Consider the following 13,783-nt stretch of genomic DNA (forward strand, 5'->3'; position numbering starts at 1 on the left):
AACACAGTGTGTCTATGTGTTTTTGTGTATAATGTGTATCTATATATGTGTCTATACACATAGATGCATATATTCTACAACATACATGTGGACAACTTGTGGGAGTCAGATCTTTCTACTATGTGGTTCTTTCTACTATGTGGTCCTGTGGATTGAACTCAAGTCATCAGGCTTAGCAACAAGTACCTTTACAAGCTGAGCCATTCTGCAAGTCCATCTAAAAAATTTAATTAATTAGTTAATTAATTAATTGATTAATGCCCTCTGTTGGATTCTAGGGATCAGGTACACATGTGGTATACATACATACGGGCAGGCAAAAACTTAATTTGTGTGTGTGTGCGCGCATGTGTGTTTAAACACATGTGTGTCATAGTATGTGTGATTTGTGTGATTAGAGGATTTTAAGTTTGAGATCTGTCTGGGCGACCTAACAAAACCTTACTTATTAAAATCAGAAACAATAGCATGCTAACACAGGTCAGAGCACTCAACCACTGAGGAAAAGCGAGCACCCGGCTCTAGAAAAGATAGCATATAGATATCATATAGAAATGAGAGCAGGTTTATTCACGACCTATAATACTAAATATTAGCAAGAAATTCCTAAATATCAAAAAGCTGTAAGAAAAACACCCAAAATCATAAGCTTACATCATCGTCGTCTTTTGCTTTTTGCCTTGCATCTTCAGCTTCTGCACGAGCTCTAGTGGAGGGGCAAACAAAACAAAACATGTTACTAGAATTGAATTAATCTTTAAAAATAATAAGAGAAAATGTAAACAGTTTTAGTTCCCACTAAAGAATTTTTTCTTTTTCTTTTTTTTTAAGATTTATTCATTTATTATGTATTCAGTGTTCAGAAGAGGGCACTAAATCTCATTACAGATGGTTGTGAACACATGTGGTTGATGGGAATTGAACACAGGACCTATGGAAGAGCAGGCAAAACTCTTAATCACTGAACCATCTCTCCAGCCCCCGGATTATTTTTTCTTTTGCCCAAAGGTTAGCAGACTGCTGCATTTAATTTGGAAAATATTATCATAGCACTTCCTTTTTTTTTTTTTTAAAAAAAAAGATTTATTTATTTATTATGTATACAACATTCTGCCTCCTTGTAGCCCGCATGCCAGAAAGAGCGCCAGGTCTTATTATAGATGGTTGTGAGCCACCATGTGGCTGCTGGGAATTGAACTCAGGACCTCTGGAAGAGCAGCCGGTACTCTTAACCACTGAGCCATCTCTCTAGCCCCCTTCATAGCACTTCTTAAAACAAAACAAAATCAGGTTGGACCAGGTGCGGTTGTGCACATGTATAATCTGGGCATTTTGGAGGTTCAGACAGGAGGATCAGGAGTTTAAGGTCATTCTTAGTTACACAACAAGTTTAAAGCCAGCCTTGGCTATATATGACCCTGTCTCAAAAAATAAACTAAAAAAATACAAACCCAACAAGGTTAGCCATGGCAGCATAGGCCTATAATCTTAGCTTCTTGGAGTCAGAGAACAGGTATTCAAGGCCATTCTCTGATACACACAATGAATTAGAGGCCAGCCTTTATTACCTCAAGAACAGGAAACAACAACAAAAGCAAATTAAGTAGAGGAAAATAATGAACTTTAACTTTAACTAAAGATTTCAGGGTTTTTTTTTTTTTTGGTGGCTTGATTTCTAAAGATTTATTTCTTTGTATGTGAGCATATGAGCGTACACCAAGTAGTGTGTATCAGGCCGTTGTAAGGCGACTAATGTGGATGCTGGGGACTGAACTCTGGTCCTCTGGAAAAGCAGCAAATGCTCTTAACCATTGGAGCAGTCTTTCCAGCCCCAATTTTTTTTGTTATTTTTAAGATTTACCCTATCCTTTGTTCATCTATTTATTTGAATATGTGTGGGGGTGGGACAGATATCTGCAGAGGTCAGAAAAGGGTGTTGGATCCCCTGAAGCTGGGGTTCCAGGCAATTGAGAGCTAATAGTGTGGGTGTCTCTGGTCCTCTGAAAGAGCCAGCAGCAAGTGCTTTTAACTGCTTAGTCATCTCTCCAGACCAAAGTTACAATTTTTGACACTAAAATAACTAGAAAAAAGAAAAACAAAACAAAACAAAAAAAAAACAAAAGCCAAACAAACAACAAAAAAAAAAACCCTAAAAAACCATAGGACATTTGTGGGGCGGTGGTGGCTCACGCCTTTAACTACGCCTTTAATCCCAACACTCGGGAGGCAGAGGCAGGCGGATCTCTGTGAGTTCAAGACCAGCCTGGTCTAAAGTGCTAATTCCAGGACAGGCTCCAAAGCTACAGAGAAACTCTGTCTCGAAAAACAAACAAACAAACAAACAACAACAACAAAGGTACACAGGGAAACTCTGTATTGAAAAACAAACAAAACAACAAACAAACAAAAAAACAAAACTAGAACATTTTTATTAAGGTACTGATAAATAGAGAGGCAGCTCATAGCAGAGGTAAATGGCTGAGACATTTTATTTTCTCCAGGTAGCTCTTGGCCCTTCCTGGTTTGAATGAGCTGAAGGCCTCAGTCTCAGGGTTATACCTACATCCTTTGTTGCACCCTGGCAAGATGTTTGGTTTACAGTAGAAGTGTGTCCCAGGGTAGGCAGCCATAGCCCCACACACATAGATGGCAGCTTTAGAGTCAAAGGCTAGAAGTGTCTGGCTTCCAGAAACTGTTGAAACTTACTTCCTGAGTTCCTCCTCCAGCTCTTTGTTCTTTTCTTCTAGCTTCAGCTTGGCCTGTTTCACAGCCTCCAATTCTCCCTGCAGCACATCTTTCTCACAGGTCAGCTCATCCACTTTTGCTATTAAATCATTCTTTACTACATTCAAAGCATTTCTAAAAAACACACATTTCAAATGTATCATTACAAATAACTTTTCTGTCTTTGAGACTAAAGTAACTGTCAATCATAAAGCTGGACAATTGAGAACTTAACATTCTTCCTGATGGTTTTTTATAGACAAGGCCATAAAATAATAGCTTAATATTTGCTCTTCATACTTACCAAGCTAATAGTTGATAAAACAAGACATACCACTAAAAAATAAAATCAGCATTAAGAAAGATTAAACCTAGCTAGGCAGTGGTGGCACATGCCTTTAATTCCAGCACTTAGGAGGCAGAGGCAGGCGGATGCGGTAGCCTTTAGCAACTACTGAGAAAGTAGTTTAAGTAGAAATAAACAAAGAAAAAGGTGGAGATATAGTACATTCAGGATTGTGAGTGAGACCTCATTTGCAGTTACTGGCATTCTGTGTGGATAGACAATACAAATTGATAAGTGGACCCTATCTGCTTCTTCACATGAAAACCCCACAAACTACCGAGAATATACAACCATGAAGGAGAGATCTAAAGAAGTGTCTACGCAGAAGCTAAAACCATTCATTACATTCATGCAGAAATATAAAAAATTCAAAAGAGAATTGTGGTGTTATTTTGTTTGTAATCTAACAAATAAAGCTTGCCTGAAGATCAGAGTGCAGAGCTAAGCCACTAGTTAGCCACAGAGGCCAGGCAGTGGTGACGCACACCTTTAATCCCAGCACTCAGGAGAGAGTGCGGCAGACAGATCTCTGTGAGCTCAAGGCCAGCTAATCCAGTCTAGAAGAGAAATAGAGCCTGGCAGTGGTGGCTCACATCTTTAATCCCAGTATTTGGGAGTCACATGCCTTTAATCCCAGCAGTAGGGAAGCGGAGAAAGGAAGAAATAGGCATGGGAGAAGAGAGGAATGTAAGGTGGGAGGAGACAAGTGTAGAGATGCAGTCTGAGGATTGGTAGAAAAAGGATCACCCCTTCAAACTGAGCATTGGTAGAGGTAAAAACTCTCTAGTGGCTGGTCACTTTGCTTCTCTGATTTTTCAGCATCAATCCCTATATGTGACTACGAGTTTTTATTATTAAGAACAATTAGAACTTGTGATACAGATATGGCACCTCTTAGAGGGAAAAATGAGTGCACAACACATCCAGAATATTGATATGTGTATGGTGGAAAAGAAATAAAAATTACATTTCTACAGAAATACCACAGTAGCCGGGCAGTGGTGGCGAACGCCTTTAATTCCAGCACTTGGGAGGCAGAAGCAAGTGGATCTCTGAGTTTGAGGCCAGCCTGGTCTACAAGAGTGAGTTCCAGGACAGGCTCCAAAACTACAGAGAAACCCTGTCTTGAAATGAATGAATGAATGAATGAATGAATAAATTTCAGAGTAATGAAACCTATCAGGACAATGAAGGGCTTATTACCCATTTCTCTATGTATGCAGAGATGTTGAGAAGAGAATGAAATTGGGTAGGGAGACAGCACAACGCTGTGTTAGATTAACATAAAATCACTGACTCGGACATAAGAAAATGCATTTCTTTTATTCTAAGTTAAACTTTCATACTTACTTGGTTTCCAGCAGCTGTGTATTCTCTAGTATGAGATTCTCCACTTCACGACCCATTCCTATCAAAAGAAAAATGATAAAGTTTTAAAATAAGTGTATCAAGAATTACATATAATGCTGGGCAGTTGTGGCACATGCCTTTAATCCCAGCACTCAGGAGACAGAGGCAGGAGGATCTCTGTGAGTTTGGGGCCAGCCTGGTCTACAGAGCTAGTTCCAGGACAGCTAAGGCTATTATACAAAGAAATCCTGTCTCAAAAAACCAAACCCCCCCTCAAAAAAAAATAAGCTATGGGCCTAAGCTTTATTATTTTTAACCTTTCCTTTAATCATATTTTGCCTGTCATTTATGTATTTATTGAAAGGATTATGAAATTATAAATAACTAGTCATTACAGAATAAAGCTGAGGAATTTATTGGCTAAGTCTCTTTGCTACTGTCACTTTTGTTTTTGAGATGTATCTTGATCTGTTAGTTTGTTCAGACTGTCTTAATTTCTATTGCTCAAATGATCTTCCTTCCTCAACTTCCCAACAGCTGGTGTTGCAGATGCAAGCCACCATCTCTGGGCTCTTCTTACCCAGTTCTTTATCTCTATCAATTACATTTTGTTTTGCATGGATAGGATTTCAGAAGGATCAAGACTTTTCTGCCAGATTTTTGTTTTGTTTTGAGACAAGGTTTCTCTGTGTAACTTGGAACTTAGTTTGTAGAGCAGGTTGGCTTAGAACTCACATAGATCCGCCTACCTCTATCCTGAGTGCTAGGATGAAAGGCATGTGCCACCACCACCCCAGAAGTTCTTAAAAAGTACCATTATTTAGGGAGAAAAATGAGCATTGATAAGGACCAGAAATTATTTTTAAATCACAGCTGCTGTTATAGGCTTCTGCCTAAGAAATTATAATTGACTAATAGAGGATAAGCAGAAGTAAGACCAAAGATAGAACCCCAAGGCAGATGAAACCTTACCAAAGAAATTATGGTCTTAAAGCCCATGCATTCCATGTAAAGCAAAAACAAAGAACAAGAAATGTTTTATGTAAAAAACAGCATGAAAACATATCATTAATCTATAAAGTTCTATGCATGATATGAAAAACATCTGGACTCACATGTTAGGACTCAATGTATAATGATGTACAAAAGGCAGAAATAAAGGTGATTTCCTTCAATCACAAGGATGGTCTCTGATATACTCAAAAATGCTTCACCAATTCTTCCCCACAATAATTTGAATATAATTATAATGAAAACTCCTAAGTCAGCACAGCTAAGTATTCTACAAAGTGTCACACATCAAATAATTTTCAGTTGCCACTTTATAGAATTGTGCTTAATATTTTAACGAGTACTATAAGATATTTAGAGTACTTAATGTAAGATTAAATATAGTCATCCTTCAGAAATTAAGCTATTTGCTTCTCATAAGAGATTGAAGAAATAAAACAGTTCATTGGAGAATGTTGGGAGAAAACAAAACAAAACACCCCAAGCAAAACAAAGCAAAAAAACCCCTCTGCTCACTCACCCCAAGATTCATGAGATAATGTTGGAGAATGACACACAGAAGAAGCAATATTTATAATCCAGGAAAACCAAAAGGAAATATTTCTAAAGAATGTTATTTAAGGCCAAGGAGTTAACATATCCTTTTATTATTGGTGTTGCACACCTTTAATCACAGTACTTGGAAGGCAGAGGTAGGAGCAACTCTGAGTTTGCGGCCAGACTGGTCTATCGAGTGAGTTCCAGGACAGCCAATGCTACACAGAGAAACTCAGTCTCAAAAAAAAAAAAAAAAAAAAAAGTAATATTCCTAATGACTTTTAAATCATTTAAAACAAAACCAGTCTGGGAATGCTAAAAATTTAGTGCTGATATATGGATTCCTATTTTGTCTGTATTATAATTTTTCAAGTATTCTCAAATATCAGAAATAGTTGCACATTCAATCATTTTGTATTCACCACAAACTAGGGTGATGAACCTGAAAGCTTCCAAATTCCATCTCCAAAATGATGCCGAGATATTTTCCTTAAACACTAACGCTAATGTTTTAGTAAGGGTTCAGAGACACAAGAAACAATTCAGACTCCCTGAAAAAGTTTAGACAGTAACTGTGACAAACTTGCAAACATTTAGAGCAGCATAAAAGCTAAATACAATGTGTGCAGAGAAAAATAAGTCAGGCAGGAAAAAAATAATAAAAAGTATCAAATGAGAACAGCAGCCAAGAACACCTAGCATAAAAAGCAGCAATAATAAATTATTTAAAACATACACACCAGAATATTCCCCTGGGTAGGCATCCCAAGAGAAAAATGGACAAGAAACTCAATTAGATTGTTTTCAGAAAGCAAGAACTAAACCCATTTACTCTAAAATGAGAAAGATCTGACAAAGAAATTGAATCAATATAGCAAAACTATTAACTATATACAATAAAGTATAAGTATTATAAAAGGAAAAAAAATGGGTATTCCTGAGGAACATACTTTATAATTCCAAAAGTTTAAACTAAACTTACACACAGTCAATAAATTCTCTTAAAATGCAGTGTATAAGCAAGGTTATCCAAAACTTTTTATTTTGAAATGTATCAGTAAAACTAATTATAAGAAAAATACAACTTGAAGGAATCCTATCTCTATTCAGAGTTGAAATATAAATAATATACACATAAATTTTGATTACAGAAAAATAAAAACAACAACAAAAAACAAACAATAAAGAAAAACACTCTATTCTGCAGTTTTTATTTATAACTGTCAAGCTAGATCCAGAGAAGGGCACATGGCATCTGGATGATCTGCAATTCCTTGACAATGTATATATCATTTTACCTAGTTGTATACATTATTACAAAGATGAACTCTCTTTAAAAATCCTCTTAAAGGACTCCCCACTTTAAAAGGAAAATCACAGATTTTGAAGTGAGGTAAAACTGTTGGGACTATTTCACATTCCCATTTACCTGAATGGTGTGCTGTGCTAAATCTGCAACAGTGGTGAAAAGACACAGCTGTGTCTGACACAGTGAACTGTCCAGGGAGACTGGCTCACAAAACAACAGGGAAGTATGAGGAATGGCATAATGAATTTCAGTGCTATGGGTAGACACTTTAAGGATGACTACACATGGAAGGTCAAAGCAGAATTCCTGGAAAACATACAACTTCAGTAGAGACAAGAAAATGAATATATGCAAATATTTAGGAGACCAAACACATAGGACCTGAAGGTTGGTTGTGAGGGAAAAGTGAGAGGTCTAAGATGGACAGTTCAAAGATGGCAAGGAGGTTCACTCACTGAGATAGAAATACTGGAGACTTGCCTATTGAGTCTGTTTTCTACACTGCTATGTCCCAGTATCTAGAATGGTTTGCCGGGTGGTGGTGGCGCATGCTTTTAATCCCAGCACTTGGGAGGCAGAAGCAGGCAAATCCCAGTGAGTTCGAGACCAGCCTGGTTTACAAGAGCTAGTTCCAGGACAGCTAGGACTGTTACACAGGGAAAACCTGTCTTGAACCCTCCCCCCCCCCCCCAAAAAAAAAAGAATGGTTGGTAGCACACAGCAGTATGCCGTCATCACACAGTAATAGAAGACCAGGACAAGAAATGGAAGAATGGTAACAGTTCTGTTAACTTTAGGGTTCATAGAAAGTAGAGTTTTTACTTTTAAAAAGAAAGGAACCAAAAGCCAGGCATGGTGGTGCACACTTGCAATCCCAGCTGTAAGAACCTAAAACAAAAGGAATGCCAATATTTCCAAAGACAATCAAGGCTCGGGGGCAGGGCTCTTAGTAAAAGATAGTGAAGTTGAAAATCCACAAGACTAATAGGAAAAGCATCCTGGGAGTTGGTGACCAGGTGTATACTTCCACATTATAGAGAGCAGTCACAGAGAAAGAAATTGACGAGTCATCCAAAATAAGAAATAAGACATCAATGAAAAGAAAGGAAAATGAAGTCAGGTAGTGGGGCACACACCTTTAACCCTGGCACTCGTGGGGCAGAGAGGCAGGCAGATCTCAAGGATGGAGACAAACCTGGTCTATAGAATGAATTCTAGGATAACCACGGCTATACAGAGAAATCCTGTCTTGAAAAACAAACAGGAAAATAATTGGTATTATTTCTTTCAAAGATTAAAGGAAATTTAAAGATCCTTTCAGTGATTAAAGGAAACAATTCTAGAACAAAAGTTTGATAACAAACCTAGCAAAATGAATAACGAGAGATAAAGAAATAGACTGCACTTAGTCACCAACCCAGGTCCAATTAGGGAAAATCTTGGCTGGCACAAGTACACTCTACTGTGTAAGCTTTATTATTGATCCCTGAATTACATAGAAACCATTTACCATCTTTTTTTTTAAGATTTATTTATTTATTATGTGTACAGTATTCTCAGTATTCTGTCTGCATGGCTGTCTGCAGGTCAGAAGAGGGCACCAGATCTCATTACACATGGTGGCGAGCCACCATGTGGTTGCTGGGAATTGAACTCAGGACCTTTGAAAGAGCAGGCAGTGCTCTTAACCGCTGAGCCATCTCTCCAGCCCCACTTACCATCTTTTTAAAGGTAGAGTCTCACGTGTCCTGAAGACAAACTTGAACTGTGATTTTTGTTTTTTCCTTCCAAGTATTGGTGTGTGCCACCACAGCAGGTTCAACTGTGTGTGGGTGGAACTCGGCACTTCCTGTATACTAGGAAAGCACTCTACTTACTGAGCTCCATCGCTGGCCCTTATTTACCATTTTTGACTCAAGTATTTATGTAGGTAGGCATAAGTCACTCAGTTTAATATATACAATGCTATAATCTGGAATGTTCTAAAGCTATACATGCCAATATCTGCAAAATAGGAAAGAGTAGTTTAAGATAGTCCCTTATCACGGGGCTGGAGAGATGGCTCACAGGTTAAGAGCGCTGGCTGCTCTTTCAGAGGTCCTGAGTTCAATTCCCAGCAACCACATGGTGGCTCGCCACCATGTGTAATGAGATCTGGTGCCCTCTTCTGACCTGCAGACAGCCATGCAGACAGAACACTGTATACTTAATAAATAAAATCTTAAAATAAAAATAAAAAAAAACCCAGGGTCTCACAAAAAAAAAAACCAACAACAACAAAAAGATAGTCCCTTATCTTCAATAGGGAAAGGAAACCAAAGAATTTTGCTTTTAATATGTAACTAATTTTCTGACTTTCAAAGATCACCATTATTTCTACCTACTAACTGGCTTAATTTTTTACAGGAAAAGAAAGTTATAGTATCACTGACTTCAAATTTTGTATTACTCACTACTAGGCTTTATAACGCAATGTACACAAATAATCCTCCTAAGCACTTCTTTCAAAGGGCAGTAGGAATGACATAATGATAAGTGATTCTGGTGGTTGTTATACAATTCTAATATCAAAAACTTAAAATGCTATATTCAGTAAGCATGAGTAGATTCATCTCCCTCTGTTCACTGAGTGTGAATGCAACATCCTCAGCTGCCTAAGGCTCTCGCTCTGTAACCTTGCAATGACAAATTATAACATGAAACTAACACTTGACAAAGGCAGCTTCAAGAAGGAAGAATTTATTTTGGCTCCAAATTCACTGAATTAGTGCTCCCAGATCTGAAAAGAGACTCTTCTGCCACACATGGTGGCACATGCCTTTAATCCCAGCATTTCCTCCACAGGCAGAGGCAGGTGGTGAGTTTGAGGCCAGCCTGGTCTACAAAGCGAGTTCCAGGACAGCCAGGGTTACAAAGAGAAACCAATAAAAGAATAAATAAATAATTTTTTTTAAAAAAAGAGAGAGATGCTTCAAATAGTTGCAGAAGGGAAGGATCCTAATTTGTTACAATGATAAGGGAGGAGAGTTCAGCTCTAAGTGAAACATCTATATCACCTCCTCTAAGGTTCAGGGAGCAAGAAAGAAGAGGGGGAAAAGAATGTAAGGGCTGGAGAATAAGGTGATATGCTGCAAAAAGATGTCTCCTGGACATGACATGGCCATGCACTCATGAGCTCACTGCAGCCATGACCTTCATAACGTTGGATCAGTGCTTCATCAAGGAGGGAATGTCAAGCACATAACCGATAATCAATAAATTTAACATAAATTAATGAAAGCAATTCACTCCATTCCATATTTACTAGACCTGACAAGTATAGTCACTAGTATGATGACAGCAAAAGAAATCTTTATTGTTGTTGAAGCTTAGTATCTACTCAAAGCAAATGCCTGAAAATTCTATAGGTTTAAATTTCTACACATTGTTAAACTACAAGGAAGGTATAATCCCTGGCTGTCTTAGAACTAACTCTGTAGATCTGGCTGGACTCAGAGATTCATCAGCTTCTGCCTCCCTAGGCAGAGGATTAAAGATGTGCACCACTAATCCATCTGAGGGAGGTCTTTTCCCCATCAAACTTAACTGATGCACAGAAGAGGTTAGTTGGCTTTACTCCACAAATGCATCTACCAGATACTTAAACAGAGTTTAACTCCTACATTTACACACATTGAAATATCAAGACAGAAAAAAGGGGTTAATCAATTTGGCAAAGATAATCCAGAAAATTTATAGTGGAAGAGTTGAATACAGTACTTCCCCAACCTCCAGTTATGTGCTCAACAACATAAACTTTTTTTTTGTTTGCGGCTAGGAACTGGGCTACAACCCTAGCTTAACACAAGCTTTAAAATGACTGTATTTACTACAGAGGTAAAAATTAATGCTCTAGGAATGTGAAAAAATTTCAAGTGTTATATTGCCTATTTAATTAAGTTCAACAAAACACAATGAAATTTATATAAGAACTATTTGCCCTACCAACCATACATGTACACACACATCACATTTGTTCCTGACGTATAATATCTATTCTTAGAATACAGCAATTCAATAAACTGTGTGATTTAAATTAAAAGCATAAATTTAAAAGCAAATTCAATTTTTATCATTTCTATATATAAAGATGTTTTTATTAATGCTTTTACAATATCAAATTATATGTTCTAAGTAATTCCGAAAGTACAATAACCTTGTACCATCAGGGGCAATCAGGACATTTTAGATGAATTTTCAATCAAGTCATTAATGAGATCTATTTTTAAACATTATGGTACTTCTCCAGAGGAGCTGTCATACCTAGTAAATCTGCTCCTTCATCCACATCTCCAATGAGGCCTGAGCCAGCTGAAGACAGTTCTTCAAAGAGAGATTCTGTATTTCGATCAAAAGCTTTGTTCTCTATGCCTTTGGTGGGAGTGCTATGCAACAAAAACAATAAAGCCAAATCAACAAATTATAAAGACTTTTTGACAATGTATTTTAATGTAATGATTAAGCAGCAAAGGAATTTCTGACACTCTGCATTTATTATAACCAACATAGAAAGGTTTCTCAGTGGTTTCCTAAGGAACTCTCCCACAGAAGGAGAGTTATGCTCCTACTGTGAAGTCCCAGGAAACACAAAATAATGGTAGGTAGTTACAGGTCTTACTTCATCCAGGCTGACCCCAATCTTGCTATGTAACTGAGGATGACCATGGGCTTCTGGTCTTTCGGTGACAGGCCTGTGTAACTAGCCTGACAAAAATGAAGACACTCTAAAGAGACTATCTCCCACTCTGACTATTGAGACAATGGGTCTCAAGAAATGTGAATTTTCCCAGGAATATCATGTCAGGAGAAGGGAAAGATACCAGACAGCAGGACAACTTTTCTCCCTGAAAGGGTTTTCACACAGTGCTAACAACTTATCAGACCACCCTACAGGATGGGACTAAAGCCTAGACAGTGATGGGTCTATGGAAGTCCACAAAGAAGGTCTTAGGAGTTCCCTGATCTCTCTGTTCCTCTCCCAGTGTTGCCACATTGAATAAATCAATACCGCCATCTGCCCCCTTTCTGCTTTCTACTTTTAGTTTGGCTTTTACTTGGCTTAATGAGGACAGGTGGGGGCTGGACAAGACTTGGGGCACAGATTGTGACCCACAAATTTGATAACACTCACACCATCATTCTGGGTTGATACAGTGCTGAGTGGGGATCAATCCCACGGTTTCACACCTGAGTGACAGCCACAGCAGAATCAGTCATCTTAACTATGAGGCTCTGGTACAAATTAGCATGGTTTTATGGCTTTTTCTTTTGGTTTTCTAAAAATGACATAAGAAGCCAGACATGGAAGATACATGCCTTTATTCTCAGCACCTAGCACTCAAGAGGCACGGGCAGATCACTGTGAGTTCCAGGTCAGCTTGGTCTACATACTGAGTGGCAGCCACAGATACATAGACATGTCAAGAAAGAAAAGAAGAGGGGAGGGAGGAAATAATGGGGGGAAGAGGGTAGAAAAGTACTGGAACTCATGGGCAGACCTAGGCTAGGAATACTGTTGGCTCTACCTCCCAAGTTCTGGGATTACAAGCATGCACTATGATGACCATAATGCACTACTTATGACCATAAGAGTGTTTGACATTTCGCTGCTGTTGCTTTTTTTAAAGATTTATTTATTATTATTTACATAGTGTTCTGCCTGCATGTATGTCTGTATGCCAGAAAAGAGCATCAAATCTCATTACAGATGGTTGTGATCCACCATGTGGTTGCTGGGAATTGAACTCAGGACCTCTGGAAGAGCAGCCAGTGCTCTTAACCTTTCAGCCATCTCTCCAGCCCTATACAGTTTATGAAATATATATGTGTGTTATACATAAAGTAAAAAATTTTTACTTTTTTGTTTAAAACATTAAAGGCTGGGCAGGATGGCCCATGTCTTTAAACCTTTAAGCAACGGAAGAGGCAGAGACAGGCAGATCTCTCAGTTCACGGTCAGCCTGGTCTAGAGAGTGAGTTATAGGACACTCAAGGCTACACAGAAAAACCGTGTCTCAAAAAAAAAAAAAACCCAGAGTAGGTTTAAAACATTTAAACAAAACTTTATAAACCATAGAAACTCACCCTACAAAACCTTTTTTAAAAAAATTGCAAAATAGAGCCGCTGGTGTTGGTACATGCCTTTAATCCCAGAACTCAGGAGACAGAGGCAGGCAGATCTTTGTGAGTTCAAGGCCAGCCTGGTCTACAGAGTAAGTTCCAGAACAACCAGCGCTATGCAGAAAAACCATCTTGAAAAGCCAAAGGGAAAAAAAATGTTGCAAAAATAGCATTTCTTGTATAACTCTCTAATAGCTCAAAATCCACCTAAAAATATATTAGCAAATGCAACTAAATATGAACAGACTTGTGTAAGAAAGAAAAGGGATTCTGGATTAGCAGTGGAAAATAAGGAACCAGAACAGAAACCAAACCCACCCTCACTTAAGGAATACATGCTGTCAAAA

The 13,783-nt window shown here is 38.1% G+C and overlaps 1 protein-coding gene across 8 annotated transcripts in view; it reads right to left on the bottom strand.

Moving 5' to 3' along the window:
• Positions 1–13,783, bottom strand: part of Spag9 (sperm associated antigen 9) — a 129,474-nt gene that overhangs the window by 35,611 nt on the left and 80,080 nt on the right. For all 8 annotated transcript variants that reach the window (XM_085695669.2, XM_085695668.2, XM_048446902.3 and 5 more), the window contains 4 exons: positions 11,580–11,701; positions 4,421–4,478; positions 2,707–2,859; positions 655–706 (listed from right to left, as the gene is read on the bottom strand). In XM_085695669.2, coding sequence (XP_085551795.1) covers positions 655–706; positions 2,707–2,859; positions 4,421–4,478; positions 11,580–11,701 — 385 coding nt within the window. The remainder of the gene's footprint in view (positions 1–654; positions 707–2,706; positions 2,860–4,420; positions 4,479–11,579; positions 11,702–13,783) is intronic.

This window comes from Myodes glareolus, chromosome 9 (genome assembly GCF_982192425.1).
Source record: "Myodes glareolus chromosome 9, mMyoGla1.1, whole genome shotgun sequence".
In the NCBI taxonomy this organism is placed as follows: Eukaryota; Metazoa; Chordata; class Mammalia; order Rodentia; family Cricetidae; genus Myodes; species Myodes glareolus.